General features: G+C 46.8%; 1 protein-coding gene across 1 annotated transcript in view; it reads left to right on the top strand.

Annotated features, from left to right (window-relative positions):
* The window catches only part of LOC146176577 (uncharacterized), a 34898-nt gene extending 19273 nt beyond the window's left edge, over positions 1–15625 (top strand). The window contains exons 7-11 of the mRNA XM_084581329.1: positions 357–478; positions 7347–7473; positions 11763–11933; positions 12460–12573; positions 15485–15625. Coding sequence (XP_084437455.1) covers positions 357–478; positions 7347–7473; positions 11763–11933; positions 12460–12573; positions 15485–15625 — 675 coding nt within the window. The remainder of the gene's footprint in view (positions 1–356; positions 479–7346; positions 7474–11762; positions 11934–12459; positions 12574–15484) is intronic.
* The last annotated feature ends 3953 nt before the right edge of the window (positions 15626–19578 follow it).

The following is a 19578-nucleotide window of genomic DNA, read 5'->3' as shown; positions in this document are numbered from 1 at the left end:
AAAAGTTGCGTCACGTAAGAGTGGTCTGTATTACCTTGTTCGCGATTAACCCTATGGTAAGACTCTGTGGAACATCTTGCTCCCAGTAAATACTCACACTCTCGCTATTATTTTGCTCTATTAAAGGCGGAAATTGCCTGTCTCTTCCAATATATATTTATGTTTCTCATATATTCACTTTATAACGTGATGTGGAGTCCAAATTGATACCACCCCTAAAGATATAAGAGAACCTACCATGAAGGGGTGAGTCAGGAGTACTCGTTCTGCTCAGTCAGCAACTGGCAAGAAGTAGTGAACAAGGCATGGTCTAATGCCTTGTCTAATGCGCTCTCTCGTGTACGTCGATTGTGCAGGTCGTGGCGGATTTCCTGAAGACAAAGTCATCGAACCGGCGCTACCACTGCGCCTTGGGTATCTCTCTCAGGGATGGTTCCAAAGGCGACAAGATTCTGGATGTGGCGAAGAAGGCCCCTCGGTGAGCGGGTGCTCTCGTCAGTGTTGGTGCTGGGGGCAATCGCAGAGCGTGGGCGGCGTTTATAAACTGAATTACTGAAGCGAAAAGCTTCACTACGATGATCGGAGGCGAGCTTCGCTTGAGCCGGTGCACAGATTGGCGAGTTCTGCGCATGCGCGAAACCGAGTGACGTATGCCGTATGCCGCGACCGAGTGACGTCACAGCCAAGGCCAGCTTCCTCGCCAAGCTCTGCCAGCGTTGCCTAGCAACGCTTAAGAGGTGTGCGTCTCCTCCTCCTTAAAAAACGAGAATAGAACCTTCACCCCTTGGACCCCCAGCCGAGCGCTTTGCCGCTGTACCACGCCCCTCATAATTCCCCTTGTCTACCGTGAGGATGATAGCGGGATTCGGCGAGTGACTGATACTGCGATTGGCGCTCAGTTTGAAAGTACCAAAGACTAAAATAGTTAAGTCACTCAATTAGGGTGACGTCAAGGATATGACGTCAGCCATCTGCCGTCAGCAATGAGGACCAAGCGGGAACGAGTGCGCTCCAACGCCGCCGGGCGGCGCTTCTTGCCTTCCGCGAGTAACAGATCCTGCGCATTTCCTTTCCTGTAAACGAATTATAGAACGCCGGTGAGCTTAGACGCGCTCGACATGGCATTCAAGGAGAGTTTAGCTGCTGGTGAACGGCACAGAAGACGAGAAATTAGCTTCTTCTGATCCCGAGGTAGTCACTGCTTTTCCCTACATATATCCAGGCATAGCAGAGCTAAGCCATGTTTATTTTTTTTTTTTTTGGACTCCTCTACACGTTAGCATCACGCAGAAATATTCCGAGCGCACTGCAGAATCTGCCCTGGGAAAATGCGAAAGCCTGAGCATTGACGATACATTGCGCGCCCCTTGTGGAACACAAAACATGTTTCGTTAAACGCATCTAAGTTCAACGGCGTTCTATATTTGGCTTACAGGAAATGAAAGGCGCCGTATCTGTCACTCGCGGAATCTCGGTGCCACATCTCGCGGACAACAGTCTGCGGAGAGCAGCAGACGCTGTCAACGCATACGCTCGACATTGCGGCCTTGAATGTTCTCCGGAGAAATCTGAGGTTCTCAGAGTCCACAGAAGAGGGTACGATCTGCACAACTCCATAGACATCTACGTAGGGGAAAAGAAGATCCCGGAAGTATCGCAAATAAAAATCCTAGGCATGCGGATACAAAGCAACTGCCGTTTAGATCAATCAGGCAGCTAGCAAGTACCACCGCGCAGATCACGCGAATGATAGCAAGAATCTCCAACAGAAGACGAGGCATGTCCGAGGAGGACACATGTAGGCTAGTACAGGCCCTCGTTGTAAGCCGAATTGTATATGGCGTCCCCTACCAAATTCCGCTCGAACAGGAAAAAGAACAACTGGAGGCAATCCTGAGGAAAGCCTACAAATGCGCTCTTGGACTACCGGTCAACACCTCGACCGAAAAATTCAATAAACTGGGCATAAACAACACAGTGCAAAAGCACATCGAGGCCCACCTTCTCGCGCAGAAAATAAGACTCATGCAGACGCAAACGGGAAGGAACACGCTAAATATACTGGGCATGAGAGATGCTTGCAGAAAAATAAACAGCACGGGCAGCATACCGAAAGAAATAAGAGAGATCATTAAGGTCAACCCGATTCCGAAAAACATGCATCCGAAAATACACAAGGCCAGAAGAGAGGCAAGGTACGAGGCACACGAAAGAAGCCTCGCAGGGAAAAAGAACATATTGTACGTCGACGCGACCACATACAAACAACAACGCGGAGCGGTAGCCAGTGTGGTTGATCACTAGCTTAAAGAAGTCAACTGCGCCGCGATCAAGAGCAACAACATTCTCGAGGCTGAGGAAGCGGCAATCGCTCTCGCTATCACCCACCAGGGTGAGGAGGCTACCACAAAAATAATTACGGACTCGCAAGAAGCATGCAGAAGGTATAGCAGCGGACGCATATCCACTGTGGCCATCCGCATACTCAAGGCAAGAAAAATCAGCTTTTCGAGATGCTTCATAACGTGGACAACAGGCCATGAGATTGTCAAAGGTAACCAACGTGCCGACGCCAATGCCCGAGCATACGCCAACCGGGGGCGCACAACGACGGGGAACCGGACGCAGTCACTAGACGCTATGGAGCCATCCTTGAACATCAAAGAGCCTTAAGGAGGATCTATCCACCTCCCCACAAAGACCTCAATAGAGAGCAGTCGGTTGCCTGGAGACAGCTACAGACTAACACATACCCCAATCTGAGTCTCCTCAGTAAAATCCACCCCACTACATATGAAAATAAATGCCCACTATGCGGAGAACCTCCTACACTCTACCATGTTACATGGGCCTGTCAAGAAACACAGGTAGCACCAATAAACACCACACCAACACCGGAGCAGTGGGAGGCTGCGTTGTCCTGCTCGACGCCTGACGACCAGCTCAAGCTGATTGACAGAGCGCGCAAGACGGCAAAGGCCACTGGGGCCCTGGACTGAGGGCCCTACCAACGCCGGGAGAATTCCCTTTGTGTAAATAAAGTTTTTCATTCATTCATTCGCGGTCAACACAGCAAAGTTCAGGCTTAAACATTGCTTCGGTGCAGATTCTGCAGTGCTCTCGCAATTTTTTTTTATTTACTCATTACACACTTCTGATCAATAACACGCATTTATTTGGCTCATTAAGTCAGAAGCACATCCACTGCTGGTTGGCGTGACTGCACATCTCTTGGACGTCGACATTAGTCGTATGGCTATTTCAACGTCTGATTGATTTTACTTCTCTGCATACATGCCATGGCTTTGAAGAATTAACTAATCCTACTGACAATTATTTCTGCATCATATTCACATCATCATCTATCAATCACAACCATACGTTTGATCCTAACTCTTCTGAGAACGACACTGCGGCTGCGGACACATTAGAACGTACACAGGTCTCCGCCGACATAGCCTAGTAATGCTTTCGCATTAAAACCTAAAGGCGGCACTCGCTCTCTGAAAATGCACAAAAACGCAAAACCTAAATGTTGCAAGCAACAGATAAGAAAAGGAAGTCTGTCCAGCATCGAGGAAAGTAGATAAACATACAAAAAATTGCCCACGGTTACGTTAGTTCTAATGCGAAATTTGAGCACAGCTTGTCAGCTGTTTCACCTTTTTGATAGATAGAGGCAAAGATTTTGAGCAAGACACGTATGTACAATTACACTTTTTTTTATTTTTCACACGAATTCCACCAGGAAACACTCCACTAATAGTTCTTGGCTGTCATGAAAGAAGCTTTGTGGTCGGAGAAAAGAAGAGAGCAACTGAGTTATCGGAAGCAGCGAGTGAAGCGAGTGAGAACGGGATGCACGCACCGTGATCCGCTGACAGCGAGCCGGCGTTTTGGCAACCGGAAAGCACCCTCGCCGCCACGGAGGCAGAGAGGGGACCTCCTCCTCCTCTTTCTGCATGGCGGCGACGGTGTTAGACGGTGTTAGAAGGTGGTGGGCCCCGCCGGGGTGGTGCAGTGGTAAGACGCCCGACTACTGTGCCGGAGTTCCCGGGTTCGAACCCGACCGCGGCGGCTGCGTTTCGATGGAGGCGAAACGAAGTGGCGTTCGTGTGCTGTGCGATGTCAGCGCACGTTGAAGATCCCCAGGTGGTCTAAATTACTGCGTAGCCCTCCACTATGGCTCCTCTTTCTCTCTTTCCACTTTCATTCCCACCCTCCTCCCTTCCCTTACGGCGTGGTTGGGGTGTCCACAGAGCAAGTCTGACAGTTACTGCGCCTTTCCCTTCCTGTGAACCAATTATTAATTAGAAGGTGGTGATGAACCCGACCTCGGCGGCTGCGTTTCGATGGAGGCGAAACGAAGAGGCGTCCGTGCGCTGTGCGATGTCAGCGCACGTTAAAGTTCCCCAGGTGGTCGAAATTACTCCGTAGCCCTCCACTACGGCTCCTCTTTCTCTCTTTCCACTTTCACTCCCACCTTCCTCCCTTCCCTTACGGCACGGTTGCGGTGTCCACAGAAAACAAGTGAGACAGTTACCGCGCCTTTCCCTTCCTATAAATAAATCAGTAATCAGGTGAAGGGTGGCAGTTCCTGGCCCTACGGGGCTGGATGGATGGATGGATGGATGGATGGATGGATGGATGGATGGATGGATGGATGGATGGATGGATGGATGGATGGATGGATGGATGGATGGATGGATGGATGGATGGATGGATGGAATATAGGAGCGTGCCCTTTGAAACGGGGTGGTAGCAGTGGATGGATGGATGGATGGATGGATGGATGGATGGATGGATGGATGGATGGATGGATGGATGGATGGATGGATGGATGGATGGATGGATGGATGGATGGATGGATGGATGGATGGATGGATGGATGGATGGAATATAGGAGCGTCCCCTTTGAAACGGGGTGGTAGCAGTAGCTATCATGCTCATTTTCTTCCTATATCTTAATTATTGATTCATAATGGTTAACTAAACCATCATTCTATTAAATTTTTGTTCCTACATTACTAACATTATGTCACTTCTCTGCTTTTAAGCCACCAATCTTCCAGTCGTTTTTTGCTAGTTTCCACCGCCGGTTTATTCACCCGGCCACTGTTATCTCTAAACCCCAGAGCTTCAGGAACAGTGATTGCGCCTGCATCAACTTCCGGATCGATACCATTACATTCGAGTATAATATGGTCTGGGACGGTAGGTCAACGCCGCTTGCGGTGGGGGCTAGCCAGCCACCGATTTTATCTGTTATAGGCCGTGATTGCACCCGCCACTGCTTCGGTTGTGGACGGCGGCTGTTGTTGCGGCGCGCGTCTTTCTCTCCCTCTTCTTTTTCCTTTCTTCTCTATTTTCTCTTCTGTCCGCACGAGGCAGCGGAGGTGGCTCAGCTACAGAGCCAGTAGCAGGCCCATCCATTTTCTTTTCCTTCTTCCTACAGCCACAACTCTACGCAGTCACGTTGTCTTGACTCGCTAGCGACGGCAGCGACATCAGTCAGTCGCTGCTAGCGCTGCCTCCGGCGACCCCCCCCCCCCCCTCCCTCTTTATTCCTCGTGTTCTCCGGTTGCTGCGCGTGCTCCTGCCCCCATCGTTCACTGTTGAGTGTATCTGCGAGGCTCCGGTTGCCGAAACGCCGGCTCGAACTGGGGGGATGAAAGGGGGGCGGAGCTGGTTACGAGGTCGAAGCGGTCGACGACGACGACGACGCGAAACCCACGAACAGGCGCCAAAGAGCTGCGGTCTAAAAATTCGGTCACCATTCCGTCGCGCGAGATAGCCTACCTCAATAATTCGTGATAAGCTTGAAGCGCATACAGTTTGAACCGATGGCCGTTTTCAGGACGCTGGTAAAATTTTCTAACGCTGTCAAAATCAACCCATATCAAGGTTTTACTAGAAATGGCTGTCAAAATCACAAGCTTACTAGACGTGCTCGCTTTGAACGGCACTCTTCTGAGTCGCACCAACCGTACTTCGGCAGCGTTTTTTTGTCTATCCCGTTGCTTCGTTCCAGCCGCGTTGATTACAATTGATTACGTTGGTTACAGTCATACCTGTCCACACATTTAATAAACTCACGCTAATTGATGCGGTAAGCTGCTGTGCTTAGCGTGTCAAAATGTGAGGGTTTTATTGCGCACTTCATTCATACAAATATATGACTTTACGCCTTGCGTACGCAGAAAATTACTGGAAAGGTTGCTACACCTTGTCCAATCTTATTGGTTTGACTTAGACTATGAGAGACGCCGTAGTGGAGGGCTCCAGAAATTTCGACCGCATGGGTTCTTCAACGTGCACTAACATCGCAAAGCACTACGGCACCGTGCTTTCGCCTTCTTTGGAAAGCGGCCGCCACGTTCGGGATTATCCTTGGGCAGAGTCGAGCGTCTTCACCACTGCACTACCGCGGCGGGTCTTTTCTAATGTGAGCTGAGTGGAGTAAAAGTAACTGAGTTTTTCAACGACGAGTGTATCCGTAGCCGTAGCAACTCATTAGGTAAATGTCGGCGTATGCCTCACAACCTAAGTAGGCTCAAAATACGGGCGAAAGCTGTTGCATCTAGCAAATTAATAACTGTATATAGTCGACAACAGGTGCTCGCGAGGCGATGTGTCTGTGTACATGCACCAAATAATCGTGGCATCCTGGATTCAATTCGTACACTGTTCATATTTGCCATGTAGTCTCGTTTATAACTTGGTACATCAAATAATCGCGACATGACAGAAATTCTTAAAGATTTAAGGCGAAAGCCTTTAATGGCTCATGCTGTCGTGGACAAAATGTGTCCCGCTTTTGCGGCGGCTCTGATTGGCCGAGGCGCTAGGACGTCATAGAGGTCTCGACCAATCACGGAGCACTACCACAATATGCGCGAATGCGTGCCTTATAAGACCATATGTCAATCAATGGCCAATTACTAATCAATGAGAAATTAACTAATTAGAATTTCATAGTTATTAAGTAATGTATTAGGTAACTAATTAGAGAATATTTTATTAATAATTACCTTCATAATGAAATTTATATAATTAATTACTAATTACTGTCAGTTGCTTAGCAGAATGCAGCACTCAGGCTTTCCCCTTTCACTACTTTAGTCGCTAAAGTCTCTCGTAATTTTTGTGATTGCCACCTGGTCCCGTTTATAAGTTCATATAGAACTGTGTGTATTTGGACTTCTCAGTATGTACTCTTAGCGCAAAGTCCGCATATGTCATGTGTCGTGCTTGTAAGCCGTGCACTTGGCACGCGGAAATACGGGAATCGTCATATTAAACTTTGCACCGCTGAATGGCTCGCTGCATCGTGCTTTATCCACCAGCGACTTCCCGGGACTGACCATGATCATCGTCAAGCTGCACACCGAGAGACTTGGCAGTGGGGACCGCTGGCCGCTGGCGCCAAATCCTGATGGCGTGGACCTGTCTGAACACAACGCACTCTCCCTTGTGAGTGGCCGCCTCTGTGCTCTTTGCGATTATGCTTCGTTTTTTTTTTTTTCTGCGTCTTTTGGTGAAATTCATATTTGGGTTGCACAATGTTCTTTCTTTATTTCATACGTAGTCGCTTAGAGAGAAATTAAAATCAGCTCTGAAGAAGCGCAAGCAAACAGAATCTGTGGCCTTAGGTGGGCCCCTCGGTGGGAGGGGTGCCACATTCGAAATCTCCCTGTTTTGTACTCTGGAGTTCTTCGCGACTGGACATTAGCCTGTTATGACCGTGATTGCCTGTGCCATAAAATTCCTGAATATGATTCAAAATGTTTGCAGATCAACTATGCCGAGCTTCCACCTCAGCACATCTCGTCATTTTTCGCACAGACCACTAAAGAGTGCCGCAACTTTCCTTTCGAAGCCATCAACCAGCACTACAGTCTCAACGCAACGCTCAAATAATCCTTCACAGAAGGAATGATATGATTTACTAGCTCACCCTTCATGTGCAGAGTGTGCGTGGACTGGGAGGAATTAAGACTGAAAATCGGCGATGAACGACTGACGTTCCCGCCGTTCTTTAGCCAATCCCCCGAAACAATAACTGTATATGTCGCCATTTTTAGCAGAGGCCGCTAGATGGAGGGACATCTTGCCGGCCGCTACTGTCAACCACGCTTCCATTGAGAGCTTTAAATCGTCCATCGAAGTAAAGAAATGATTTCCTGTGCCACCTATCGTGTCATACGTGGGCACGGAATAATCAGGTTAAACAATAGGAGACTAATTTCTGAGTAGCCTGATGACATTTTACTGAGTAGTTGCGTGTAACAAAAATGACATTTTCGTCATCATTTTCGACATGATGACATTTTCGTCGCACTTAGTAAAATGTCAGCGCATTATTCGGAACATGAGCACGCTTAAGACTTAAAATTAGGAACATTAATTCTTGTGGATGTATCGAACGAATAATGCAGTCGAAGCTCACAACGCTTTTAACTCCACAGCGTTAAATAGCACGTTGTGCGAAAAGAAATCCGTGGGTGGCTACGGTATCGGTGTCAATGACGTGAGAGAAAAAATATCGCTAGCAGGTGGCATCTGACAGCTGATATGGCCAACCACTGATCCTTTGATATATTGTGCTGCTTAAGAAGACCGCATGGTATCAGAACGCTGACTCCGGTACTCCCCTGATGGAGCTGGGGCAGGTAGGTCACCGCCGCTTGCTGCGGGGGCAAGCCTGCCACAGAATTTTAATCTATTGTAGGCCGTCATTGCACCCGCCACTGCTTCGGTGGTGGACGACGGCTGTTGTTGCGGTGCGCGTCTTTCTCTTCCTCTTCGTTTTCTTTTCTTCTCTATTTTCTCTTCTGTCCGCACGAGGCAGCGGAGGTGGCTCAGCTACAGAGCCAGTAGCAGGCCCGTGCATTTTCTTTTCCTCCTTCCTACAGCCACAACAACAACAAGGGAGCTGTCATTTCGGGTTGCCAGCTACAGAGCCAGTAGCAGGCCCTTGGATTTTCTTTTCCTTCTTCCTACAGCCACCACAACAAGGGAGCTGTCATTTTGGGTTGCTCATTTGAGGTGGGAAAGTGAAATAAGAATCGACCTTCCAGTGTCTTGGATGCCGAGTCAGGGACGCTGCGCCTAGGCTACAAAGACATACTCATACGAATTGGATAAAGCAGGTTTATATATCGGGTGACAGCCTACGCGTCATGACCTTAAAGGCGGAGCTTAAGCGTCCCCCTCATTTTTTCCTGCCTTTTATCTTTCTCTCTTCAGAAGAGTGAAAATTATCCCTTTCTACAAATATTATTTAGCATATATTCGGACAGGCAAAAACATAATTCCTTGCAAGCCGTGCCATAGAACCAGCACTTGAAAGGCAGGGCGCTTTAACGGTTTTGGACTGCCACTGGGACAGCACTGCAGGAAGCAGTGAAACAGTCGATTGATAAGAGTGCAGGAAAGAGCCACGCAAGGCTTGGAGCACTTCAACCCAATTAACTAATGCCAGATCAAGGTGCAGCCTCTACACGTGTCTGTACACTTATCCGTCCCGACTCTCCCATTCATGACACTGGCGATGACGGTCGAATGCGTCAGCTGTCGCGAGATTCAATCGCTGGGCCGTCGGGGGCGCGGGATTGATTGATTGATTGATTGATTGATTGATTGATTGATTGATTGATTGATTGATTGATTGATTGATTGATTGATTGATTGATTGATTGATTGATTGATTGATTGATTGATTGATTGAGACCTTTATTACCACCAGGTATTACCACTCAGATAGGCAGACCAGAATAAGGGGCTGGGACTCCACAACTAGAAGGGCGCAAGAATACTGATTCTTCACGGCTTCAACCGCCAGGCGGATGGCTCCTTTTTGGGTCGCAAGGTTTTCGCCTTGTAGGAGGGACTCTCAAGCTTCAATGTCTTGGATGTTGCCCATCACCCCAGGCGAAAAGGGGCATTGCCCGACTATGTGGTGTAGCGAACCGGTGTCTCAGTCCGCAATGTTTAAAGTTTTCATGTTCTCTGTTGTCTAGTTTTAAACGATGCAGCCACACCGTGTTAGAGTAATTTCCCGCCTGTAGTCTGCGAAGACTTTTGGCTTCGTTGTTTAGCTGTTTAAGTGGCGTGGAGAATGTTTTGTAGCGAGAGCTACACGCCTCCCACTTCGCCGAGATCGCACTTTCGTTGCGGTCCCACCTTGGCCGTGGTTACACTGACCCTGAGCCATTGAGAAAAAAAGAAGAGAAGAAGAAGAACCACAAGCTAAACCACAGCTAATTTTTTTTTTTTCTGTTGAGTTTGTAGTATTCACAGATTGCGTGGGCGCGAACACTTTCGAGGTTTCGGGCACGCTCACCTGCCTCAACGCTGCCTGATACTATAGAAGCGTAATTCCTTGCGAACGTAGCTTATTGTTCCTTATGGAGAGCGCCGTGCAAATAGCCTGTCGAAGTACTGTAAATGATTTCCATAATACAGCAGTGCACTCTGATTTCCCGGACGCTAGTTGTCATTTCATTGTTGGGACGGCATTCCAGCTTTGTAGCATTACATTGCAGTTATTCACGACTACGACAGCTACCAGGATCCTGAACCTTAACGCATCGTCCCAATTTTGATACAGGAGCAGGGTTTGCTGCAAGAAGGCGCTTAAGCAGCGATAGCAGAATCCCACATGGCGGAACCTTAAATCGCATTAGAGGACAGTCAGATATCTGATGCTAAAATTCTTGGAAAATCGGGGGTTAAGAGGTAGCTGTTGAGTGATGATTCTGTGGCGCACCTAGGTTTTTCACGCCGATGATGGATTTCGATAGCGTTGTCGCTTTTTCACTCCGCTCCTGCATGGGTTTCTAGTTGGTGTAGGCATTTTGGAGGGCAATGGTCAGTTCAGTTCAATTCAGTTCAGTCGTTCAGTCGTGTCCGACTCTTCGTGACCCTATTGACCATGTCACGCCACGCTTTCCGGTCTCTCCCTATCTTCCTAACATCACATAACTTCATCTGCAGTGCCTCGAGGATGCCATCTAACCATCGCGTTCGCTGCCTACCCCTTCTCCGGCGACCCTCAACCTTTCCCAACATCAAATCTTTCTCCAGCGACTGCTCTCTTCTCATCAGATGACCAAAATAGCTGAGCTTTAACTTTAGAATTTGACCCTCCAATGAGCAGTCAGGGTTTATGGTCGACAATATTGACTGATTTGATCTTCTGGCAGTCCAAGGAACTCTCAAGAGTCTTCGCCAGCACCACAATTCAAACGCGTCAATTCTTCGGCGGTCAGCCTTTTTCACAGTCCAACTCTCGCATCCATACATCACAACTAATTGCTAATAGATGACTCTCCTGGCGCGTAGTTCTGTGCTTGTGTAGGAAATGGAGCTTCTGAAGACTGATAATTATCGGTGTACGAAGGGACGGTACATTAAAGATGGCGATGGGTGGATGGGCAGAGTGAAACTGCTTCGAACATGAGAACCAAACTTAAACGTCTCATGCGTTATCTCTGCTTATGCTCAGCTAGCGCGCGGGTCCAGAAACGGTGAAACCCATGCTTATTCGACACAGGCAGGCTAGCTGTTGCGGATTTCATCGCTAGTGAAAGCAGGTCAATTTTTAGAGCAGAAAATGCATTTCACTTCCCATCGCCAATATTCCTCCGACCACTGGTTTCTTTCATAGAAGAGAGACAATTCCTCGCGCTTCCGTTTCTTTTTTCTTCTTTTTTTTTTTGTCTTTCCTTGATGCGAATCGTGTTTTGTATTTGATGCAGGCTCTTGTCAAAAACGACCTGAAGAACGAGCTTACGGACATTGCAAGACGTGGACGGTACGCGATGTTGTCTTTCGCCATGTACGCTAGGGCCTACCATATGAAGACGACGTGGAACAAACCTTCGGCTCGAGAAATGTCACAGAGCACCATCAACATGAACTACGCTGCGGTGAGTTTGCGCGCAAAGCTTTCCTCGTATGTGTGCCTGAGTTTTAACCATCTGCAGTAACGAATGACGATGCCCTGCTCAGTAACTCGCTGTACAAATTAGTAAGCCTTATCGGGAACATCAATAGGTAGACAATAAGGCTGGCTCTAGTGGCAATAATATTTCATAACCGTGGAACATAATGTTGCACACCTCTCGGTCCGTCGAACAAGCAACAAATGTGGTTTAGTCTCAGAAGCATACAAAATCAATTAGTACAGTCTTAGTATAGGACTCTACGTGCTACTAATATTCGCCTATGAAATGCATCTCGAAAATGTATGCACAGAATTTTGAAGTCAGTAGAACAGATAGCACAGCACTCGCGGAAGTGTATCGTCCATGTGGACACTATCGCTCAGCGCGCGTATGAAGCTTTATTCAACAGGGGAGAGTGCCAAAGATGTTTGCGGAGTCGAGTTACATTCTCATCATCGCCGAGCAGCTAACGCATTAATTAACCACAGTAATTATTTCCTTTTTCAAGGTGTGCAAGATGAAGGCTGAAAAAGATGTCAGCGACGACGATGCAGTGTACATCGCTGATGAGCACAAGAAGTTACTCGCTTTCTTCGACACGGCAGTCACCTTTACAACGAAGGTAAGCTACCCGTGTCACGCTCGCAGTTTACACTCTCGCATAGGCTTGGCAAGCTCGAGTAGATCAGTTACTCCCAGCGGGTCAGAAAAAACGCCAAATTATAAAATTGCTTAAGTGGAAGGAGCATGCGTGGTTCAGCAAATCAGAGTGCACCGCGAGTACAAAGTACTAGAAACATTAGCGACAGGGCACCGATGCGCCACCCACTAGAACACGTGAAGAAAAACTGCACACATGCACACACTAAAACTGCATAGGACATGTATCACCAGCACAACTGATCGTCAGCAGTCCTGACGACTCTGTGCTTTACCATGTTGTGGGAAGTTCTTCTGACGCGTTAAAACTGCAGCGGGACTTAGATTATATCCGGTACTGGTGCTCAAAATGGCAAATATCTTTGAACATTTCAAAATGCAAACTTGTCTCGTTCACTCGAAAGCGTTCCCCTCTACAGACCTGTTACTCATTAAATAATGTTCCCCTTCAAAAAGTTTCTCAATATAAGTATATCGGCGTATATTTCACATCTAACCTTAAGTGTACGAGACAAGTTGAGAATATTACGTCAAAAGCCTGCAGAATGCTCAATTTTTAAACCGCAATTTCAACAAAGTGTAGACAAATGCTAAGCAGCTCCTGTATTTCACTTACATAGGGCCAATTCTTGAATATGCATGCCCTGTATGGGATCCCCAGTTTATTTACTTTATGTGACATGCTCGAACGCGTCCAAAATAATGCTGCCAGATTTCTGTCTAACAATTACAACTTTTCATCTGGTGTCACGTCTGTTAAACACCATTTTGGTTAGGAATCTTTAACTCACCCCAGAAAACATTTCAGATTGCAGATCATGTATCGCATTTATTTTGGAAAGCTCAACACTGACAAAGACCGTTACCTGCTTGAACCTCACTTTTTATCTAGACGACTTGATCATCAGTGGACTATCCGAGAAATAAAATGCCGGACACATGTATATAAAACCTCGTTCTTTCCACTGACGACCAATGAGTGGAACAGACTGCCAGCTGGCATCACTGAGTGTTGCACTGAAAATTTATTTCAGGCTTTTTTATCAGATGTGTGACGTGGCGCGCAGTTCTCTTGCGGTGTTTAATTCACCACTTTGTCGTTTAGTGTTTTCATCACTTTATTCATCGCGCAGGTGCCCCCTTTCGATGCATTTTTTTTTATTCTGCATTATCACTTGTGTCGTGTTATTTTCTTTATACTTATGTATTTTTATTGTACTTCTGACCTTTCTAGCAATATTATTTGCCATCTCCCCCCCTCCCTGCAATAATAATAATGCCTTCGGGCGCTGCAGGACTCTGTAATAAATAAATAAACAACTGGTACAAATATTTATATTATTGCCACAAACAAGCCGTTCCCGAGTGCCCTGACGGTGAGATGCAGGTTTCGTCTCCCTGCAACCAGGTTAGGCGACCTCCTAGCCACCGTATATAATGGCAGGAAAATCGAAGTGTACTGGAAGAACAAGAGTATTGGAATAGATACGAAAAACACGATATTGAAAAAAATATAAATAACGCATGGGGATAACGGAGATCGAATGGTTCCAACACCGATGACAATTGACCGCAAAGTATTCAGTTTGGGAAATTGTTCTTGCCGGCGATAGTTGACTTTGCCGCAAATGATGTCACGTGCACACGGAGAGCCAGGAACCCTTGCCTTTCAACCTGCTGCGCGGAACGATTCCGATAGCGGCCAGTCCAGGAACAAATATAGTGACAGTGATGCTTCCTGAACGAGCTTTTCTCTCTTAGTCTCGCCTTACTATCAGTTAGCGTAGTGCTCACGGAGAGTTTTAACTTGAAAAAGGATGTCCTAATAAAATCGTTAGCTTCAATGAGAGCTAAACGAGATAGCGCACAGAGATCCCAGGGTTTGAAACTCCTTAGCAATACGCCTAAGCAACCAGTGCACCGCCGTGGGCCCTCTTACCTCTGCCCAGGGAAGTTGCTTAGCTACAACTTCATCCAGCACTCGCCTGTCACCCTTTCTGTCGGTAACCTGATTTTCTCCCTTTACTGTGCGGTTCAGGTGTCCACAGAAACAAGTGTGACAACAGATACTGCGCCTTTCCCTTCCTGTAAACCAGTTATTGTTATTATTATTATTATTATTATTATTATTATTATTATTATTATTATTATTATTATTATTATTATTATTATTATTATTATTATTATTATTATTATTATTATTATTATTATTATTATTATTATTATTATTATTATTATTATTATTATTATTATCGCGGCTACACGCATGTACCTGCATAGCGTAGAGGTAGCGCACTGTCTCGCGACGCAATTGACTTTCGGGTTCGGGCTGTGAGCCTTGTTGTCGAAGACCCTTTCAGCCGATGGGAATTATTACCGCGTCAAAGGCGGGGTCTCCTTGAAAGGAAACTCTTCCTTTCAACACTCTCGTGTTTGAAGGCACTGCTGTGAACATCTCCGTAACACGCATTAATTTCACACAAGAAACCATAGCAGTAAAATTATTACATTTTGCTCTCATCGTTTGTTCGATATCTTTAGTGAGCTCATAGCTTTTTTTACTTTACGGAGGCGTATATCTGGCATGGAAAGTACTAACGGGGACAATTTAAATCATCTTCACAGGGATAATTATGGATGATGATCATGATGACATGCGTAACGCTTCGAAGAGCTCCCAGCCTACTTGCTGGGAGCTCAATGGGAGAGGGAAAGCAAAACAAGGCCACTGGCGATGTAATTTCGCCAAAGAGGGGAATAAAACGAAATGAAGTGGTAAATATATAGTGATGCGCTCACGTGTGATACAGTTTAATGCATGTTCGTATATTATACATCCTTCTAACTTCTCTCTTCTCTCCTGCTCTGTCCAGACTAAGGCCAGGCTGAGCATGATGCCCAGTAACTACACCGGACTGGTGGTGTACAACGTTGAGATGGACGATTACAAGGGCACCTGCGGAAAGGGGAAGTTCCCGCGCCTCAAAGCCATTAAGGAAGCGCTCGGGGCTTGAACCCAGCAGCACAAAGGGGGCGCCAGATTAAAACTTATCAGCGATGTGACTAGCTTCGTATTGAGCCTTTGCCATTTTTATTTTCTCCCAAGCAGCCCACTTCAAGCATCCTGTGAGATTTATTTGTTATATGCTTCTATCATAGCAATGTTGTGGGATATCAAAACATTTGTAGTCTTATTCTGCTGGTCGTACACTGAGTGCGTTTGCGACAATTGCAAGCTCCTGAACGCAGCGGCCACAGCATCAACACTATCAGCAAATAATGTCCAAGCCTCCCGAAAATATTATTTGGGCAAACTGGTAATTCTGGAACCTACGCTTCTCAATATAGTAAAGGTACAAAATGTCAGTCTCCAGTATTGTGATGTCTGTATCCTAATGGTCGTCTACATGACCTTAGCCCTGTATAGGACATCCCACGTTGGTTTTTGCCTTCGTAAGGCATAAACGTAAAGGCGTTAAAACAATAAAGGGCGCGAAAAAAATGTTCCTGCTGGAGCACTGTGATAGGGCTTTGAGTTTGCGCAAACCCACAAAATTCAACACAAGGCGAGTGAATTGCGACGTAAAGAATGGTACTGCAGGTCAGTGCTTCGCATCCCTTCAGCCACTTATCGAGCGTAGACTCCCCACTGGTTTTAAACGGTAGTGATCGCTCCTAAAGGGTCCGAAACCTATACTGCCTGTTCTGGAACGCTCAGATGTTTCGTTCCAAAATAATTGCACAAATAAAGAAAATGTAATTTTATACAGTTTACTGCACATACTCTCGGTGGCTTAAAGCAACTTAAGGAGAGATGCGCCACATTGAAAGCATCTCGTGTTTCCGAACTGCGCCACCTTGAATAAAAGAAAAAAATTTACAACTGCTACTATGTCATGCAGGAAAAGCGATGAGGAGGTGAGGGCATTGATGGCGGGCGCAGAACAGTGGAGAGGGCGTAGAGCGCATCATCTGAGTGTATCGAGAAAGTAGGGAAAGAGGCGCTATACAACGTAGTCGATTATTAGGACTGGACCATGTCACCCGCTCGCACGCCCTTCTGAAAAAGGTTGCATAATGCAACGACGTCATCCAGCATGTATCACACAATGTCAGATTTCTCGTAAAATTATCATAAGCGGTGAATTTCAAAGTACGAAATTGCATGACATAGTACGTACGCTATTGCTACATGACATAGCAATACGTGGAAGCAAAATGTAACTTGTGATATGACGTCACATTATGATGAGTGTGATTCTCGAGATTCTAGAAAATTACAGGTTAAGCAAGAAACTGGTACCACCACCGGATAAAAGTCTAAACAATAGCGAGGCAATCGCATGGCGGTGCCTGCAAGCTGGGAACTTCGTAAACCCGGTCTGGACATATTATGCCCAGATGGACGATAGAACAAACGATAAATGCAAAGCACTGTGGGGACAGAGGGACCCTCGACCACATAATCTGGGAATGTGCTAGCTCCCGAGGGGCTAAAGCAAATTGTAGAGAAGCCTGGGAAGCCCTGCTGCGGAGCGAGGTCCCTGCCCACATCAACAAGCCATCCGCCTGGCGGAAGAAGCCGCGAAGAACCACGACCTCTTTGCCTGTTTCTAATCGCGGAGGTCCCGGCTCCCGTGTCTTTGGCCTGCTTTCCGGGAGCGGGGACTAGGAGGCCTCCTCATCTGGTGGAAGAATAAAGTTTTTATCACATAGCCTCCCTAGTAGTCATGAATGTGTATGTAATGACAAGTGGTATATAAATATCATGTCATGTGAGTCATAGTTTAGCCACGAGTCATATTGTCACTTGTAATGAGTCAGATCAGAGATCCAATGTGCATGACTTATGTAAGTCAATATTATGACCAAGATTAGTGACACTTCATGACTCAAAAATGCTGAGTCATGAAACACAATAGCTGAGTCACGACACTCCAGGAGCTACTGAAGAGCAGCCAACGCACAAGCCTTCGCATTTCTGCAATGCAATTCTCTGCAGTGCTTTCAAACTTTTCGAATCACTAAACCCAGCCACTGTGCTCGCCGCGCGCAGCTTCCACTTCCTCACAAATTAGCTGAGTCTAGATCTTCCGTAAAGCAACAAGGAAAGGGACAAGGCACAGGCCACAAGCGAACAGTAAGTTCCACTAAACTTTTTTTATTTGGCACGTATTAGAAGTATACCCACAAGTCGGAACCCTCAACCTTAAGCTCCGAGTTACCTTGGCTATTCCATGTCATCTTTTCCGTTGTAAAAGGTGCATAACGGTTGCACTGATTTGCGCACAGCATAATAGCGTTTCCAGTCATAATCGATATTTTTTTATTCGCCACATGCACAAAGTGTATATCGCGGACTTGTCGGAGCCAAATGGGCTCACATTTCTCACACGCGCACTGTCATCACGAAGCTCACATTTACATTTTACTGTTGGGTGCACCAGACGCCAAACCTTAGCCGCCGTAGCAGCATATGAAGGCTTTCGGTTGTGCGTCTAAAACATTTTCATACTCGTCAGCATTTGTCGCTAAAGTTTCCGCTCGTCACGACCAACCTAAAAAGCCAGGCAAGCGTGGCAAGCATTTATCATCATTGTCAAATGAAGAACATGTGTCGATTGTTCACACACAGCAAGTCGCTAGCATAACCGCATTTTACCATCTGAAAGAGATGCATCAAGGGCATAAATGACGTCATAAGCGTTGATGAGACATGGGGCAGCAACAAAATAAGTTCTTGAAGCAAGCACTCTTAGGCACCTCTCTTGGGTACCTATGAGGATGTCTATTCCGACATTCACCTCCTGAGCTCCGAGTCACTGGATTTCACAGTCCACACGGGACATGGCAGGAAGACAGGTGCCCGCAAACCGATCATAGATAGATGATGGAACGACAACGAAGTGACATTTGAGGCAAGCTTTCTTCGCCATTTCTCAGGTACCCCCGAAGACTTCGCCGCTCTAACGCTCACCAGTATGCCGTGGTGGAAGCTGAAGTCGTGAGATGGCGTCTTGGCCTCCTGGAGACTGCGAATGCAACGCCGACGAGGACTACTAGCGCGAAGACGAGACAGCAGAGGCAACCACCGAGGCTCCAAACTGTGTGGTCTTCGCGGTTAGGAGACGGCTGTGAGGAACCTGTTCTGGCCTGGTTCTGCCGAGTTCCACCTGCTGTGGCAGTAGCTGTCGACTGCGCTGCCGTACCGGTCGTGGGATCCACTACGCTTTCTTGGACCATGAAAACTTTGCCGCGGCATTGACCCTACGACACAACCAGGCTACACCTTCTTTGAAATTCTTCATAGAGTGGTTTTCACCTACAGCTTCCAGTAATTTTTTATAAACTTTTTAAATTAAAAGCGCGGTTTCTGCGAAAAAGCGTTGTCAGTAGTGATAGACATCAGAATACAGATAAGGTGTGCTGCTTAGTAAGCTGATCCACTAATATTAAACAGATAACAATTTGTCTGTCGCAGTTAGGCTCATCATTCATTCGATTTTTGTAGCCTGCTGTAACTTATGATGATGCCAATTTTCAGATTTTCAAAAATTCCATTCTCGTCACCGCTGCCGCATAAAGAATATTGCGGCCGAACATGGTCGAAAGCAAGACCGAGTGCCGCGGAGCACGATGTAAGAATTTGAGAACATTTTTTTACGCCGGCGAGCTGCAGAAAGTACTGACTTGCGCACATTATAAAGCAGAGCGCCAGTCTCGTGTTCTTTTCGCAGTACCTGGTTGGAGCGGAGAGAGCACTATACAGGCTACGTATACCACGCTCTGGTATTACTAGTAGTGGTGGTGGTGGTGGTGGTGGTGGTGGTGGTGGTGGTGGTGGTGGTGGTGGTGGTGGTGGTGGTGGTAGCGAAGGCTACGGCGGCGAAGGCTACGACGGCGGCCTGCTTATTTGAAAAGAATCTTGGTGTCTTGAGAAACTCTTCTTGATGGATGTCCTGAAAGG

This window comes from Amblyomma maculatum, chromosome 10 (genome assembly GCF_055883805.1).
Source record: "Amblyomma maculatum isolate TAMU_Amacu chromosome 10, ASM5588380v1, whole genome shotgun sequence".
In the NCBI taxonomy this organism is placed as follows: Eukaryota; Metazoa; Arthropoda; class Arachnida; order Ixodida; family Ixodidae; genus Amblyomma; species Amblyomma maculatum.
The sequence above is the reverse complement of the archived record's forward strand: the minus strand, read 5'-3'. Positions and strand labels throughout refer to the sequence as shown.